This window comes from Botryllus schlosseri, chromosome 8, assembly GCF_051294905.1.
Source record: "Botryllus schlosseri isolate E-star chromosome 8, Bs_hap1, whole genome shotgun sequence".
Classification (NCBI taxonomy): domain Eukaryota; kingdom Metazoa; phylum Chordata; class Ascidiacea; order Stolidobranchia; family Styelidae; genus Botryllus; species Botryllus schlosseri.
In genome coordinates this window covers 25,455,170-25,472,275 of record NC_137243.1, presented here as the reverse complement: position 1 = coordinate 25,472,275, position 17,106 = coordinate 25,455,170, and the positions used below count along the sequence as shown (strand labels likewise).

General features: G+C 39.9%; 1 protein-coding gene, 1 long non-coding RNA gene and 1 pseudogene across 3 annotated transcripts; all 3 read left to right on the top strand.

Annotated features, from left to right (window-relative positions):
- Nucleotides 1-3,334: 3,334 nt before the first annotated feature.
- LOC145444529 (uncharacterized) lies at nucleotides 3,335-5,422 on the top strand. The gene is made up of 6 exons (XM_080322514.1): nucleotides 3,335-3,367; nucleotides 3,432-3,540; nucleotides 3,608-3,689; nucleotides 3,758-3,873; nucleotides 3,932-4,072; nucleotides 4,168-5,422. Exons 4-6 carry the CDS (start codon nucleotides 3,780-3,782, stop codon nucleotides 4,335-4,337), a joined length of 405 nt encoding a protein of 134 aa, XP_080178640.1. The 5' UTR covers nucleotides 3,335-3,367; nucleotides 3,432-3,540; nucleotides 3,608-3,689; nucleotides 3,758-3,779; the 3' UTR covers nucleotides 4,338-5,422.
- A 1,124-nt stretch (nucleotides 5,423-6,546) lies between these two features.
- Nucleotides 6,547-7,979, top strand: LOC145444530 (uncharacterized). The gene is made up of 3 exons (XR_013916712.1): nucleotides 6,547-7,120; nucleotides 7,191-7,256; nucleotides 7,315-7,979. It is a non-coding gene; the product is annotated as an uncharacterized LOC145444530 (long non-coding RNA).
- A 6,754-nt stretch (nucleotides 7,980-14,733) lies between these two features.
- Nucleotides 14,734-17,065, top strand: LOC145444528 (uncharacterized; annotated as a pseudogene). The gene is made up of 4 exons (XR_013916711.1): nucleotides 14,734-16,112; nucleotides 16,172-16,275; nucleotides 16,331-16,426; nucleotides 16,502-17,065. The product of XR_013916711.1 is annotated as an uncharacterized LOC145444528 (transcript).
- The last annotated feature ends 41 nt before the right edge of the window (nucleotides 17,066-17,106 follow it).

The window sequence follows — 17,106 nt, the reverse complement described above, 5'->3', positions numbered from 1 at the left end:
TAATTACTATAGATCAGTGGTCGGGAATCTTTTTTGTCCGAAGAGCCATGTTGGCCCAATTTTTTCCATCTCAACTCTCAAAGAGCCATACATGCCAATCAACTGTTACGTCACAATTGAAAATTCGTGACGTCATGTTAGCACTAATTCGATATCACTTCAAGGGATTCCTCGTGTTCGCCATATTTTCTCTGTAAAAACTGGTATTTATTGTTCAAAAATAAAGCTCGAAACGAGAGGTAAGGCAGAGACGGGCGAAGCCGCACCATTGATAACGCAATTCATCGTAAGTAGCTTAGAATTTATTATAACTGATATTAATCGAATGTGACTGGCACATTGAATACGAAAATCTAAATACTGATCAACTTCTCAATTCTCAAAGCATTCGGCAGTAGCATAACGTTGCGCTACAAGCATGCATTTTATCGCCGGTACTACACAGAGTTATACTTACCAATCAAGAACGTGGATAGCTGTGGCGTTGTTTATAATTCTAGTTTGTAATTGTGAATGTCACATACACAACAGTTCATTGCGCTCCGTAGATAAGGAAAACGATATGTATTTGAAATCTGCATTTTGAAATGGGCGTCGCCGTGTCTGCTATGCTCTTTGATTAATCAACGTATTGCACAATTCAAGATTTCGAGACGGGTAAATAAAATTCGCGAGTGATATTGGCCGCCGCCGTGACAGTAACTTCAATTTGATGATTTTGAAAAGAGGGGGTCCAAGCCCCTAAACCTGAAGACGGCATTGTCTTTGCCTCTCAAAGACATGTTTATACTGCCACGAGAATAATGATTTTGGTCGTGATGAAAATTTACCAACAAATCGCTACAATATTGATCAATTCAGTACAAAAATAAATATTTGGCAAAGAGCCATATCTTATACCCAAAAGAGCCATATATGGCTCGCGAGTCATAGGTTCCCGACCACTGCTATAGATTAAATACACTTGGTTAAACGATACTTTATCATGATATTGATTAAATTATAATCATAATATTTTATATTTTGATTTTATGGTTGGCGCAGTAGCCCGACCAGTTCCTGAACATCTGAGAAACGCAAAACGGAAATAACTAGTTCGGATAGCAATTGTGATATCGGGTTAGAACGCAAACTTTCAGTGTGGTACTTGGAAAAACCCTTTCGTTATTCGCAGTTAGGAGCAAATTGTTTGTAACTTGGTCCTGAATTTGTTTATAATGGGTTGTCTAAATCAATACAAAAAGCGAAAAGTTGAAGTTGAATTCTTTGCTATCAGTAACGAATTAACTGATAGGTACTTCTGTTTCGATGTCGGAGGTAATGCAAGACGAATTACATGTCACAATATGACATTATTGTAATGAATTCGTTGCAACAATTTGAAACATCACTCGAATCGGAACATCCTGATGGTAGGCCCATTGTATCACATGAAATGTGTGAGGTCTGAAATAAATCAACCGAATTATTCAAAAGTTTTGAGACAACAGTAAATTATGTTGATGTCGTCCCCACAGAAGAACGTTAAGAAGTCATTTGTTAAAACGTATTTAAATGAATCATGCTGGTTATCATGATGTCAGCGTTGCGCGTTCTGAAGCTTAACCAAACCTAGAATCAGCATATATGTGAGCTAATCGCTTCTCACATATTCAAATTTCCATCCTGTCCCAAGAATCGGCACAACCTTCTTCCATTCTTAATTTTGACGAATTAATTGAAGATGGCCAGGTCATAAAATCTCGTTAATGCTTCTGACGCATGTGCGTTATCATCAAATCAATGGTTGTATTGTTTTAATCCTTATATATGTATTATTTCCACGTCTATAAAATCAAACAAAAGTTTGCGTCTTCACTTATAATTCCGATTATACCATAATGCGGCCCGGGCATGGATTCAGATGTTGAATGCGGCCCGCGAGCAGAAAAGTTTGCCCACCCCTGACCTAGATCATGCATATTGTGGAACACCAGTGGATGTTGCAGACTTTTTCATGTTCAATGAATGTTGGCGTGCAATTAAATCTCTACGCTCTTACTTGAGTATCCACATCACGAAACCTGACGAAGGATCGTGAGTTGTTATTCTGAATAAGTGTGGATACATTTTAAAAATGAACCACTCGCAACAAGATGAGGTCAAATTTAAATTTCTTGGCTCCGCCGAATTACATGACAAAACTAAATAAATTGAACAAAAAGTTACAGAGAAGATTACTCGATTTAGAGCAAGAAGGTGCGTTACCGAAAGAAGTGTACGAGATGGTGAGGCCATCTGGCTCACCAAGACCTCGCATGTATGAACTGCCGAAAGTTCATAAGAGCAACGCACCGCTTCGCCCGACATTATCGATGGTCCGATGGTCGGCTCTGCGCAACATTGTTTGGCCGAATGGCTTAATACGGTAATCGAATCGGTGAGTTAACTATACTCTTCAATTGCGTTATTGATTCATTCTCCTTCGTTGATAACGTCACAGAAACTTTGATATCACCAGTCTCTTTACTAATATCCCCTTGAGTGAAACATTCAATATATGTGCCGATGTGGTATAATAGTTCGTTGCATTATAGAGGATATAGGATGGAGTGACGACCCATTGTTCTCCATTTAGGCTGGCTACGCTTGAATGATTAGGGACGACGCGCGTCGCTAAGGTAAATAATGTCAGCTGTAGTAGTGAAGTCTCACTTTTTGAATGGCATTTTATTCTACTCTACGACGATTTTCTCAGAATTTAGTTAGTCGCACGGACTGTACTCTCCATAGGTTGAATTAAACAGTTAGGTTACAAATATGGCGACTCATTGCGCGATTCCAGGTTGTAGTTATTCAAACAAACGGGCTAGTCAGGACAGCAGAAGATCAATCTTCAGGATTCGCCGACCTGATTTACTTCGAAAAGCAAATGAAAGAAAGCATCATGAAGAGTTGACGAAATTCGTATTATCTTTGCGGGATTTTAAAAAGGGGGATAAAGTTAAAGTGATGCTTCATAAGGAAACGTAAGACCATTTATCACGGATATCGGTATCCTATTCTTTTTCCATGTTGCCTTGGCATGTGAGAATCACCATTTATCACGGATATCGGTATCCTATTCTTTTTCCATGTTGCCTTGGCATGTGAGAATCTTGTTGAGCTGTGATTCATCTGATTGACTATCGTTCAGAAAGGAGATACTTCTGAAGTGTCATTATTCTCATAAGTTCTTTTCTGAGTATTGTCCTCACCTAATTACAGGGTTGGAATTTGCGAAAATCACTTTGAAGAATAGGATGTAATAGTATATAAATCTCGCAAGGAATTGAAAGTTTGAGCATTCCGAAGACTTAATCTGCCGTCTAAATGCAGCAGTAGCAAAGTAAGACGATTTTATTTACCTAAGAAACTGCCCAATAAGCGTATTACTCGAATTTGTTATAAAGGAGTTAAGACAACAACCGGTCGTTCGGAAGCAACTTCCTGACAAACTTCTGCATAGAGATATTAGGGATGTTGTCCTGTCTTACCACAAATTGAAAAAAACATACAGGGGTAAGGAATCTCTTCAGCTGTAACCATCCTTCATTATGCCATTATAATTTTCTCCTATTTCATGCAGATATATGGAGCTTGAGTGAGAGAAATGATAAATTGTTTACAGAAAAACGGGAATGTTTTGAAGATATTGTCCTAATATTGAGGTACCTTGCAAATTAAGTGAATATGGGTGATCAATTTACGTTATATTGCTATGAAACAATTGTTTCAGGATTTCCCTTACAAGCAGTCTGATGATTGATTCAGCGACATTGCATGGATGGACGCTCCCTCCAAACCAGCTTCCGAATTATGACTTGAAATTTTCAACTCTTCAGCAATTTCTAAGTATGCCATTGCTACTGTCGGTCACTTTTCAGAATCTGCCATACCCAATGTTGTATAGGTTATCTTGACGGAATGATACTTTGTATCGGGGTACAGGAGACGACACGAAACACACATGAACATAAGACTTTATCTTGGGCCGGTGGTCATTTACAGGAAAAGGTAATTTGTTCAAGAGCTCCTCTGTGCGAAGTTGTAGGTTCGTATTTTTTTCTTTGTTGAGTGACATCAAATCTCCGGTGAGCAGAACTGATGAATATGCCAAGTTGTTAGAATTGATATATCTATATTCAGTTTGGAACGATTCTATTGCATGCACCATTTGCACAAAATATGATGTAAAAACAAGATACAACAGAAGATATTCAAAAAGTACTCCATGCGGTTCAGATGATGATTGTTTAACTGTCCAGGAAGATCTTTATTTAGCATTTAGCAAAGGATTTTTTAAAGGATATTGTTGAGAGCAATGATATATATACAATGATTGGAAACTGCCACGCCCCTTAACGCTATAAGATAGATTCCCGGCGAAATCAGTCCGTCGCGGGATATGCTTGAGTAGAGGTACGGGATTGCGTATGTCGACTGTGGGGGAGTGCTGCAATTGGCCTTTCTGGCGTACTAATTCACTGATTTTTCCCAATTGGTTTAGGTTTTGTTGGATTCTTGAGCATAGTGAGGCAGTGCTGCATACTAGGATGTAATATAACTTTTAACAATGCACATTTGTCAAAGTACCGACTAGCTGTGTGGCATTTTAGCAGTGGCGGCTCGTCCTATAGGGCAACTGGGGCATTGCCCCACCTAAAATTCTGTTCAATAACAATTTAACCATTTATAGACGCACAGCGCACAATATATACCGAGATCACAGCGAAACCCGCGTTCTTCTTGTGCTTTCGCTTGCAAATGCCCATACATAGCGAAGTCTCTGCGAAAATCGAATTCTCTTCTGTGTTTTCGCTTTGTGAATGCCTAGCCGGGGCTTGCCCCGGTAGCGCTCATAAAAAGCTTTCACTATCTATTCTCTCAAAGCCGCGCACAATTAAGAAACGATGATATACTCTCTCCTATTCGTAAAATGGCCGAGCAACCGGGGCATATATGCCTGTCGCCCCTAAGGTGTGATGTAACAATCGTATCTATGTCTGAACTCGGATACCGTGATATGCGTTGAGTCGACCTTTGCTGGTATAGGTCGATTTTGATGGTGTTTCACACCATGATAATTCTTGAAACTTGGTATGTCATGTCGTGATGGTGGTATTTAACACTGTCCTAAGTTTCAGGGTTTCTACTCAAAGTTTAGGGTAGTAATTCCGTTTCCAAAGTCGAGTGTGTGCTGATCCGTCATGTATCGCAAACATATTTCACGCAAAGCCGGTATTGGTCTCCATTAATTTTAACGATGCTCCTTAGCTAGATCCGTCATGAGCTTTTACATGGTATGTCTTGATTTTAGTATCGAACGCTGTGCCAAGTCTCAAGGTTGGCACTCAATGATTAGGGCAGCAATTTCGTTATCAAGTTCGAGTATGGTAGAGATGGGCGCTGATCTGACACTTAGGGTGGGTTTCAAATAGTCGACTTAGGCCCGTCGTCGGGCTTAAGCTACACCCCTCAGGCTGAAGTCGGTTTCAAAACTGTGACTTGAGGGGATTTCCCCTCCAGCGTGCGCTTTGTTAAGACAGATATCCAAGCCAGCTAGGGGGTAGGCTGAAGTCAACAGTGCTGATAACTGCTGTGCTGTTTGTTGAAGGATACTGGCCGTTCTTCTGATGTATAGCTTGGCAAATCAGATTAGATCATTTTATATTGATGTCAGGCAGTTTTGAACAATGTTTATATCACAAACGTGACAAGTTGGTATCATATACCGTTATAGTGGGATTTACAGTGGAATGCTGCAGGGGTCTTCGTATACTGAACGGATTTCAATTCAAATGGATAGCCAGAGCCCTGAGGCACACAGGACACATCAGCACTTCTTCCATAACCGCACCATATAGTATCAAGCAATGTTCCCCATGACCACCGTAACCCGCGTTCGCTGGCTCCAATCGATTCGGTTACGAATATGATATGACTATGGTTACGAGACACGGGAAGTGATATTTGGGGTAAGGCGTAATGGTGCCTAGCGTTGGACTTGCGAATCCCGCCCATTTTGGCAAAGAAAGGTCAGCGATAAGAATCCGCTACGGGTAATGATGCTGATCAGTGGTCATGGGGAACATCAGTTAATATAGTGCATGTATCGAAGAAGGCCCAAGATGAGATTTTAGGTTGCGGCAGATCAACAGATCCTTTATTGATAGCCTACATGCTACGTCAACTCATCATTATAGTTTTCTCGACTGGTTACGTCTTTTAACTTAGGCGCGTTGACGTTTTGACAGTTTGGCTTTACTGTGGTTATAGCCAAAAAGTGAACACATGACGCATCACCAGAAAATGGAAAATATGTATCATGCTCATTTTGTTGAGCCTAATCAATGTTGCACCACTTGCACGCAACTGTGATTGATTGCAGGGTTCCCCTCAATATCCATTTTCGCTCCACCCCTATGAGCATTGTCATAAATATGTTTAACTGCTACTTTCTAGAATAGTGCCGACTACATGGAACTTTGATCAAAATGTGTCTATTCAACCAGCATTGTATTGATATTCCGTTCACTGCACGCGCACCGAATTTCAGCATACTGGATGAAGATCCAGAAGTTTCGGAAAGAAAAATGACATGACTTTGCATGAAGTTGTTAGTGAATTGCTATAGATGTGAAGCAATGTTCCCTCTAATTTTTGACGAGTCTGTGCGTACACTCAAGAACTCACTACGCAGACCCTCGGAAAACAGTGCGTAACGACTAAAAAAGGGTCATGACTTTAGATTTTCTGTGTGCATAAACCGTGTCAGCACTGCGCATTTGCGCATGTATGCAGCTTAAAGGGGCCATTGATGTGAAGTGATATATGCCAATAATATTCAAAGTGCAGTACATGCTAACGCTTCAGTAATCCAAATGTTTTCAGATATATGTCAATTCAACATTGATTTTCACAGATTTGCTACCCAGTCATAGTATCGACATAGCAGCATAATCAGTCCATGTAAAAATTATTATATAGCTGTGCAATGTGGCACCAGAGTGAGCTTCAGGCTGTGAAACAAATGATAGCACCATTCTTTTGGAACACAGACAAAATCAAACGAGCAGTGATGTGCCAAGCCATCAAATAGGTATTTATCTAGCTATCCGTATATGTGAGTGTGAATGCGCATACCAATATCCAGTTCCTTTTATATTAAGGTTTTTCTGAAAGCACTTTGCTCGAGCTTTATCCAGTTCCTCGCACCATGATACCAACACTGGGCTGTAAGTATGTCATTTCCATTCATATTTATACCATGCTTGATAAGTTGTTTTGTGATAGATGCTGACGCATCTGATGTGCCAACTTATGGAGTAGCAGTTGGGAGCTGCATCTGCTAGTTGTTTGGGCAACATTTCCAACCAGATCAAGGTAAGTTTGCATTCATTACTAGGCCATCAATTGTCTGTTTGTTATCTCATTATTATTGCTATTAATTATTATCTCATTATTATTGCTATTAACATTCGTATAGTTTGCTGATGCTATGTATTACAATAGACTATTGAGTTTTGTATGGATAGCAACAGTATAAAATTTAAAAAATTCGTTCGAAATTTATCAGTTATATCTCTACCAACAGCTCACCGAAGTCCAGGCCCGAAGTCAGCTATGAAGCAGCGAAGATCTGAAAATCAGTGATAAAGCAGAAGAGAATGAAACAAGTTGAGCATGGTCTTAACGTTAATAATTATAGAAGATGCTGAACAACATTAATTTGACGCTAGCCGAATCTAGAGTCAAAACATGTCTTTTGTACATTTGATTCAATTTTGTTCAGCCGTTCATGTTCGCCTGCTCCAGTTTTCCAAGCCCCTTGCAATAACTTCGCTATCTTGTGTCCAAATTTATGAACTTGAACTTACTTAAAGCCATAATGCACATTTTACCTCATTTTAACGTGTCACAAGAAATAAAGCACGAGTATGTTTTGGAATGTAATCAAATGTATTGCAAAAATCTCTAGATCATGCGTTGTCGTGCAGATTTCTCTGTAGGAGTCGATACTGTGGGAGTGCGGTCAACGCTTCCAGTTGCAGTATGTCATCAAATTCAGCTCCATCTGCCTTGTCAGCATTGCTATGATTGTAAAGGCAGAAGCAGGCTATTGTTATATCGATATTCTGAGGTTCTTCCTTGAATATAGCCAATGCGCGAGATATTTTCTTCAACACAAAGCACTGCGCTCTGCCAGAGGGTAACGATATGCATGAAAACAATAGTGACTTTTTTCGGTCAAAGTTCTTGGGCATAATAGTGGCGTGAGTAATAAGTCCTCAGTGGATATTCAGCATCTCCAAGAGCATAATCTTCATCAATTAATATGCCAAAATGCTGGGCAGTTGTGTCTTCAAAAATCGGTATCACAGCCGCACTATTTCTTCGAATACTTTGCGATAACGTGCTGATCATTTGCCAGATACTTCCTCGGGGTTCCGTTCTGATCATCCGTCCGTAAATTTCAACAACTCAAGCAATTCCGTATTCCTTCACTGCATCGCTACCATACTATACGACATCAGCAAGCAACTCAAAACAATAACAACTGGCCTCGGTTCCGTGTTGAACTCGCTACAGCGACGAAGTAGACAGTAATTACTCGCAACTAACGGACTTGGCCGAGCGCGGCGCCAAATTGACATTTGAAACCGAATTAAGACCGCCGACGTCTGGCGTCTTGAGCAAGTCAATCACTGGCCTTAAGCCAGGTCTAAATTAAGACAACTTTTTGAAACCCACCCTTAGCCTACCTAACGCATTGCGGATTTCACGCAAAAGCTGGTGTATCTGTGTTCCATACTGAGATAGGTGATGAGATGATGATATCATGAAACAGTTTACTAACATCCTCGGTTTGCATTCAAATATTTAGTTTTATTTTATATTCTCCAATGTCAATTTCACCGTGGAATGGTGGCCTTCGGGCCATTTGCTCACAATTACAACCCCTGTCAAGCGCGATAGCTGTTTCGTTTTCGATGGCGGCTAACAGCTTATCGCTTGATCAGCCTATTCCTCAGTAAATTTTACGCAAAATTCGGCGTTGATCAATTCGTATTAATTTTGACAGTGTACCATACCGAAAACGGTCATGAGGCTACTTCTCGATGATTTCATGTAACAGTGTACCAAGTTTTCGGCTTTCATCCACGTATTTATTCGGTAATATATTTTCCGAAGGCGATTTTGCAGCAGACATATAGACAGTAGACACTATACACCCTAAGCCGTATGTGTCGTGTGACAATCTCCAGCCTCAAGGTAAAAATCTCCCAAGCTGTACCGGGACCGAATTTCCGAGGATGCTATCCGTAGTTCTTCAGAATGATGTTTTGGATTCAATATGACATTTCCTTGTCCAATCTATGAGATAACAATTGCGTATGTGTCCGAACTCGTTGACCTTTCCAGTAAGGCATACGCAATCTCTCGATTTATAGTCATTTCCATTTCTGCAGATAAGTAGTCAGGTCAAGTGCGAACATGAATCGTGTTGAATCTTTGCTCCGTACGCCGTTTAGCCAGCTGCCTTTAGAGCAAAAATTAGAGGTAAAGCGACTAGGTCCGTATCAGCCTAGAAATTGCCCATTGGTCCAATCGTACGCCGGAGGAAAACGCACTCGTGCCTTTTCTTCAGCGCATTTCGATAAAAATGAATGGCTTACTTATAGCGAGGATAAAAACGCCTTGTTTTGCTTTTACTGTCTTTTATTCGACAGTGCCGGTACCGGAAGCAGTGGCTCTTGTTGGAACAAAATTGGTTATCGCGATCTGAAGCATTTGTCAGAGCGCGTGAAAGCGCACCAAAAATCCCAAGTGCACATGGCTAGTGCAGTTAAATATAAATTGTTTGGCAGAGTAAATGTAATGTCGCAGCTCAATGAAAGTTATCGCGTATCAGTCTGCAAGAACGATGAGCTTGTAGATAAGAATAGGCATGTTCTCTCTCGGGTGATTGATGTCATTAAATTTATTGGAGTTCATGAATTGCCCCTTCGAGGCCACGATGAGAAGGAATGCTCTCTCAATAGGGGGGTATTTTTGGATCTAATTAAATACACGGCTTCCATGAATAGCATTTTGCGCGAACATCTCGACACCGCGACAGTAGCTAAGGGTACCTCAAAGACTATTCAAAATGATGTGCTTGATTCGATATATCACATCTATCTACAGCATTTGTTTACCGAGATTGTTGACGCTGAATTTCTATCTATTCAGTCTGACGAAACAACTGACATTACGTGTTTGTCACAACTAGTCGTGATTTTTCGGTTCACGAAATTTGGTATGCCAGCCGAACGATTCCACAGCTTTGTGGCTGTTGACGATCGCACTGCTGTCGGAATTTCTTACGTATTAAAAAAAACATTACAGCCCTATTCAGTTGAGTCGAAACTTATTGCGCAAACCTACGACGGCGCAGCAGTCATGAGCGGATCGCGACATAGCGTACAAGTTTTAATGAAAGAAGTTTACCCGCATGCGCATTTTTTGCATTGCTACGCGCATCAGCTCAATCTTGTAGTGAAAAAAATGTGCTTAGGAATATCTTCTGTCAAGATATTCTTTGCAAATCTTTCTGGGTTCTCCTCCTTTTTCTCTGTTTCGCCAAAGCGATCTGATTTATTGCGCGACATATGCAAGCACTGGTTACCTAGATGCGTATCAACACGGTGGAACTTCCAATCCAGAGTTGTGCAACGAGTGTCAGATAGTAGGGTGGAGCTTCTGGAATGCTTCTCAGTGATTGAGAGCTCTCCTGTCTGGGATGATACTTCCATACGTGAAGCGGCGGGGCTTAAACGACTCCTGGAAGACGAAGAATTTTTGTTCTTTTTGAAGCTTTTTTGTGACATCTTCATGCACGTCGATACACTGTACAGCACTTTTCAGTCGCGTATGGCCGATGGTACTACTGCGCAAATGTGTATTGCACACTTTTGTGAGGCAATTTCGCATATTCGGGAGAATGTACACTTCGCTGGTGACACAGCACTTTTACGTCGTGGGATAAGCCAAGATAGGCTTAATGCGTTGGCTGTTCTCTCTATTCACAACGACGTGGTTCTGGGAATTCCAGATTTCAATAAACTCGTTATTGAACATTTTGCTAATAAGAAATCACGTCGCGCACAATACTTATACAAGACATAAATTAATGCTGGTGGGCGGACGACTGTACAGTGTACACATCATGTTCTTTCCGAATAATTTCAATCAAGTGAGCCCAGGTAACTCAACCATGTCTATGGCTAAGGAAAAGTGAGTGGTTTTCATCCTTATTACTCGAGGCACACTGGCAGTTAATTTACCGATATATTTTGTTATGGCTATGGAAAAAAAGTAAAAAATTCATCAAGATGAAATAATTTATTCATGAAATTGTTTAATGCGATATGTGCTCGCATTTCAATTTAACACAATGCTTGGATTCCTGCTTGAATGATGGCAGGTAGACTCGTAATTAATCTTCCATGGATAACAGCTGGCTTTTTATAATGTTTTACGTTTATGGGTGCCACCGCTTTGATTGCCTATCCCCTGGTCGTAACGCATCAGGATTGTGTACCAAACACTTTCGGACGGGCTTAGAAAAACGAGGGCAAATCGATTTGACTCGCTTTCGGGACGAGAATCCTACCATATACAAATCGGGTCGGAGGCGCTGCAGCACTTTACAGAATTGCAGAGCATGGAACGATTAAAACACCACAAGGTGTCATGCGAATGCTCTTTGTAGGTAGTTGGTCTGTGTATTTTTTGGTATAGTCTTACTCGGCGCTTGCGTATAATCTCTACCACGAAATCATAACGCATGCTACTAAGGATACCCTGATGATTGATTCGTGGCATGGGAACGATTCTTAGTTCGCGTACATTTTGTAAAATAATCATTTGAATAAAAAACAATGAATAAAACATTTGTTACCGCACTTCAAGTCACGCCACCGGCAAACCTCTCGCGGCACCTACGTTAAAAATCATTGTTTACGGGAAATTCATGTGACCATCATGAACGTTGAAAAACGCTACTGTGACGTCATATTGATAACAAGTCGCTTGCGGCCCTTGCCCCACCACCCGATATTGTCACGAGCCGCCACTGCATTTTAGCATCGGTTGCAACCATGCATGTACGAAAAAGCCTAAAAAATTAACAGATACTGTGGGTGAGCGGCAATATAGATGTGCAGAACCTAGAAGGATTGTTAAAAGAGGATTTTAAAATATTCTGACAGCATTTATGTCACCTGATGTTTTAAAAGAGAAGGGTTGATTACGATAATTGTGTGAGCAACTAAGTTGTTTTATATAGTATATATTGTGATATTGTGGGGCCGAGTTCACTGGCAACCATAGTATCAGTATAGCGATTGTACCTTCATAATATAAAATCGGAACTAACTGGAAACTATCATTGTACTGATTAGTAAAATGCTAACATATATAACTTTTTACCGGGTCAGGCCGTTGAATCCACATCAATGATGAGAATCGGCATTGTTCCAAACAATATTCCATCGGCAAAACAATGCACTAGAATGACATTGAGGATAATCACTCCATAGTTGGTATTGTTCACATCGACCTGGCGTGATATGTCGTACTCCTCTCAATAGTTGAATCTTTCATACCGGGGTGTCCGAAAGCGTCTACCAATGCCCATTTATTCAAAATATACCTGGTAAACGTTTTGGCACTTCTTTGATATAAACTACACGTTGTGAAGTGTTCCCCATGAATTGCCTGTAAACCTTGAAAATTAACAAGGAGTACTCGTTAAGATTGATAGCTGGAAGGATTGTACAAAATAGATGATTTATGCATTTGCAAGCAACATTCTATGGCGTCTTATTCACTGAAAGGTTAGGAAATGATTTTGTAACCTTCGTCGTTGTATAGTGTGTATGGTATTTTATGTATAACCTTCATAACTTTCCGCTATTTGCATCACGCTTTATGATCTGAGCATGAGCATCAACTTGCATTTGTATGTGCTGCTGCCTCAAATACCCAGGTTATTTTTCCAGCAATGTAACTCCACAATCCTCCAATGCAAAATCTCTCTCTTGAATATGCACATTGCTCATATATATTGCATATGCGGTAGTACGGAAAATACTTGACGGATTGAATATTTAACTTGATTTCAATTGTAGTTGACTGGCAAAACTGTGACATAACAAATTCCCATTCTGTAAATGTCTAATGCATAAATTTTTTACAGGACCGTTAACATTTTTTATAAATTATAGTCCATTCTAACTTTCAAGAAAAGATTGTTCGTGTATTGAAACAGCCGCAAAACAACCCACAACCGCGAGGAAATTGAAAATAATTTAGGGATCTTAATAAAAGTGCAAATCATTATCTTATGCGATTCTGGCACGCAGGGCCGTCCATGAGAAGCAACCATGTCATGTTCCACTCTGCTTCAGACATTGAGATATTTCCAAAGATTGTATTCAAAATGAATAATACTTTCACGATTGGTGCCGGATCGGATTGATATTCATTGGATCGATTGATGCAGAGAAAAATAGTCTTGCTGAAAGACTATGCATATTATTCGAGTGCGAGAGGTGAAGAGATGGACACTACAATGCAATCTATGGATAATTTCGTGTACCTTGTGAATATGACAACCAAGTTCAGCTACAACTGCCATTTAAAGCCATATTGCATTCCAGATAATATTGCTTCACTTGTACTAGCTGGAAAAAGATGTGCCGCTACTGCAAAACTGGAGATATTCTTATGCCGCAGAAACAGCAACGAAATTCATGAGCAGGGAAGCTTATCAAAGAGACAAGAAACGAACAACAATGATAAATTTGATACGGACATTTTTGTCAATCCATCGAGCAGACTACCTCATTATCACCAAGAGATTGAGTCTTGATCCGTTATTGGAATCATTTTTAGCCTGATCAGGAAATCTGGCCGCACCTGCGATATGGTAATTTTCAAAGAATAGTTGATTTCTAAAGAGGCTTGAAACATACTAGTGTTCAAATGCCATGTTACTTGATGCTTCAATGCCCTCCAATGTTCAACGTCATGTAAAATCGCTGCTGTCCTGTTATTGTCATTAAGAGAAAATAAGAAAGCTCGAAAAAATAACATTTGAGAATAAATATTTTTGTTACGTGACAAGAAACATTGACGTTATCAACTATTAGGCACAGTTATTCGATTGTTCATAATAGCACAGCACAGTTTCATAAATTACAACAAAAATAGATGCACACAGTGCATTTATCGAATGGCTTAAACATAGGTATATCACATATTGTAATTTGCATAAACATGAAAATCCCTTTTTGCTACATATTGACTTGACTTAAATGCTTTCTCATCAAGGACAAAAATAAACCACGTGGACCCTTCCTTTCTGTTGACTAGGATTTTGGTTCTTGTTATTCTGAATTTAGATGACAACAAGTCTGACATGATAACAAAACTTGTTTATGCAGTTTTCAAGTGTTATAGTAAATGAAATATCCATACCCTGTATAAAATTCTCAATGATATTATGGTGTTGGTATCCTCATTGAAATTTAGTCACGACTAGTATCAGAGCATTTAGGAGTCCATGAAGAGGTGAGGTATTTAGGCTGTTCAAAATTCTGCTTCTATAATACCCACCCGATGACACATTGTTATGATGCCCGGATTCGATAACCTCTTCCATGATCACCTCGACCGTTGAGGGAATAGATGGTGATGTGTAAGTTCGGAAATTTGTTGAGTGAAGGGGATTGTTGGATAGTCTCTATTCCGTCCCATTCTTCGAAGTCACCATCTTGCAAGTCAACTATGATTGTAAGAGTTGACAAACTGGACATGGACAACATTACAATTTAATGACTATATACAAAGTATATGCTGTGAACAATCATTTATATATCATTGGCTGTGCACAAGTCTATCAAACCTGACATGGACAGTGGCAGGAACTTTCTACCTATTGTGGGTCGCTCTTGCTCACACATACACTTATAAGATATACCATCATAGCATGGTAAATTGTACTCATGAAGTAGTTTGAAAAAGTAGGTTAAGACCAGGTTTTGCAGACGTTTCTTAGTCAATTGGATATTGAAATCTACTTGTTGAAGCAGAAAATGAACGGTCTGAAAAGTACTCGAGTAGTATGAAGAAATGAGTTAGACTATACTTTGTATACACCTGTTAGTCAATTGTATACTGTATCTACAAGCTGCTGGCGATTACTCCTGATAAGTATCAAACAAAAATATTTTTATTTTTATTCAATTGTATATATGAGAATTCGAATCACAAGATGAGTCTCCGTAACAAAGGAATAATGACTATTATTACTTCAAAAACGTGATGCATTTTGCGATATCCTCAAGTAGGTTTTGCCTACTTTCACAACTTCAGAAGGCCTGACTTCAGAGTCAGTTTTAGAACCTGCCTGAATTGACTTGAAAAATTTAGAAATGACTTCGTGAATTGATTAAAAATTTGCAATGACTTGAAGATAGTGACCTGATCCCAACTCTACCTCGTACTATGAAGTATCCCCCTTTATTTGATACTGCGAGACCACCTCCGATCACAATGTTCATCACGTAGGCACACTGGTACATCAGTTACGTCTGAATATTAAGCCATGCTACTGGTATTGGTCAAAACCTGTACAGTATGCACACATTTCACCTGCAAAAGAGGTCTCGATAAAAAACTTTTCACTACGTTAGCGCCAGTTCCTGAAGAAAGATTGCTGGCGAACCGTTTGTTTACGTCGATTTCATGCCGCTGGTGAAGCATGACTCGCGACGCGCTCAAACGCAGAGCTCACTGGAGTTTCCAATCATTGTATATATATCATTGGTTGAGAGTGAAGCGGAAAGCATGAACGAATGGCTGAGGATGTTTTTCAAAGAGCAATGTTAAAACGCAAAAAGGCATCCTAATGCCCACAGATACCATCCTGATGTTATTAGATGGGCGATTGAGCTTTACGCCCGAGCACCATCAGCTTATCACATGCTTTGAACCACAGGAGTGCTCACATTGCCTTTTTCTGGCACGCTGCGTCAATACAGGTGCACATAAACATTCAAATTATCTCTTGATTTGCTTATATACATGGTATTTGATTTAGGAACTTATCATCATTAAAGCCTGGCATATGCGAAATTGCACTCGAGCAATTAAAACGCCTGAAGGACCTTGTTGATGCCTACCTTACCGTTGATGAAATGAAAAGTAAGATATTGTGTATATTGCAAATGTGATATCACATGTGTATTGCAACTTTCAGTTCGAGAGAATCTGGTTTATCAAGATTGTCGCATCCTTGGTTTTGTGGACTACGGTGACCGTCAAACACCGGATCAAATTGCAACTCATATTTGCAGTGAGGAGCACAATTATTGAATTTACGGACTAGCTTACCATGGTAATACTTCTTGCTGAATCTGTCTTTTTTTAGTGTTTTATCTGCGGTCATTTGATCGAAAACTTTCCATCCCATTTTCATGGTGGCCAACAACAAAGGCATTCACACTTGCGTCCATTGTTCATGGAAGCTGTCATGATGTGTGAGGAATGGAATGTTCAGATCCATGCAGTTGTGGCTGATGGTGCATCAACCAATCGTAATTTCTTTTCAATTATTCACGGAGCTGTTTCGACCCCTAATTATCAAAATTTCTATGCACCTCACCCAACCCGACCCGATGAACCTATTCTGATATGCTCCAGACACCAGTCGCCTTGTGAAGGTAATCAGCGGGACTTTGCTTTCTGTGAACACAGCTTTATCTGAGATTGGATTTTAAAACTGTTTTCACAGAAAGCAAGAAATTCATTATTTTCTTCCAAGCCAGGAGGTACAAAGTACATGTGCATTGTGCAAAGATGGTCAGGACATTCTGTGGACCCATATCAGAGCGCTGTACAAAAATAACCGAGACCAACCTCGCAGCTGCCAAATAAAATCACACGGGCCCACGTGGAGCTGGGTTCATATACCAAGGTAAATTAGAAGAAGACAAGGTATACTTATTTATTGAGTGACGAGTACTGAGTGACGAG

What these genes read in the sequence shown, in the direction of transcription:
- LOC145444529 (XM_080322514.1), top strand. Translation starts at nt 3,780, where the DNA reads ATGATTGATTCAGCGACATTGCATGGATGGACGCTCCCTCCAAACCAG. An exon ending in AACTCTTCAGCAATTTCTAA is followed by an intron (nt 3,874 to 3,931) that starts GTATGCCATTGC and finishes AATGTTGTATAG; the next exon opens with GTTATCTTGACGGAATGATA. An exon ending in TCCTCTGTGCGAAGTTGTAG is followed by an intron (nt 4,073 to 4,167) that starts GTTCGTATTTTT and finishes ATCTATATTCAG; the next exon opens with TTTGGAACGATTCTATTGCA.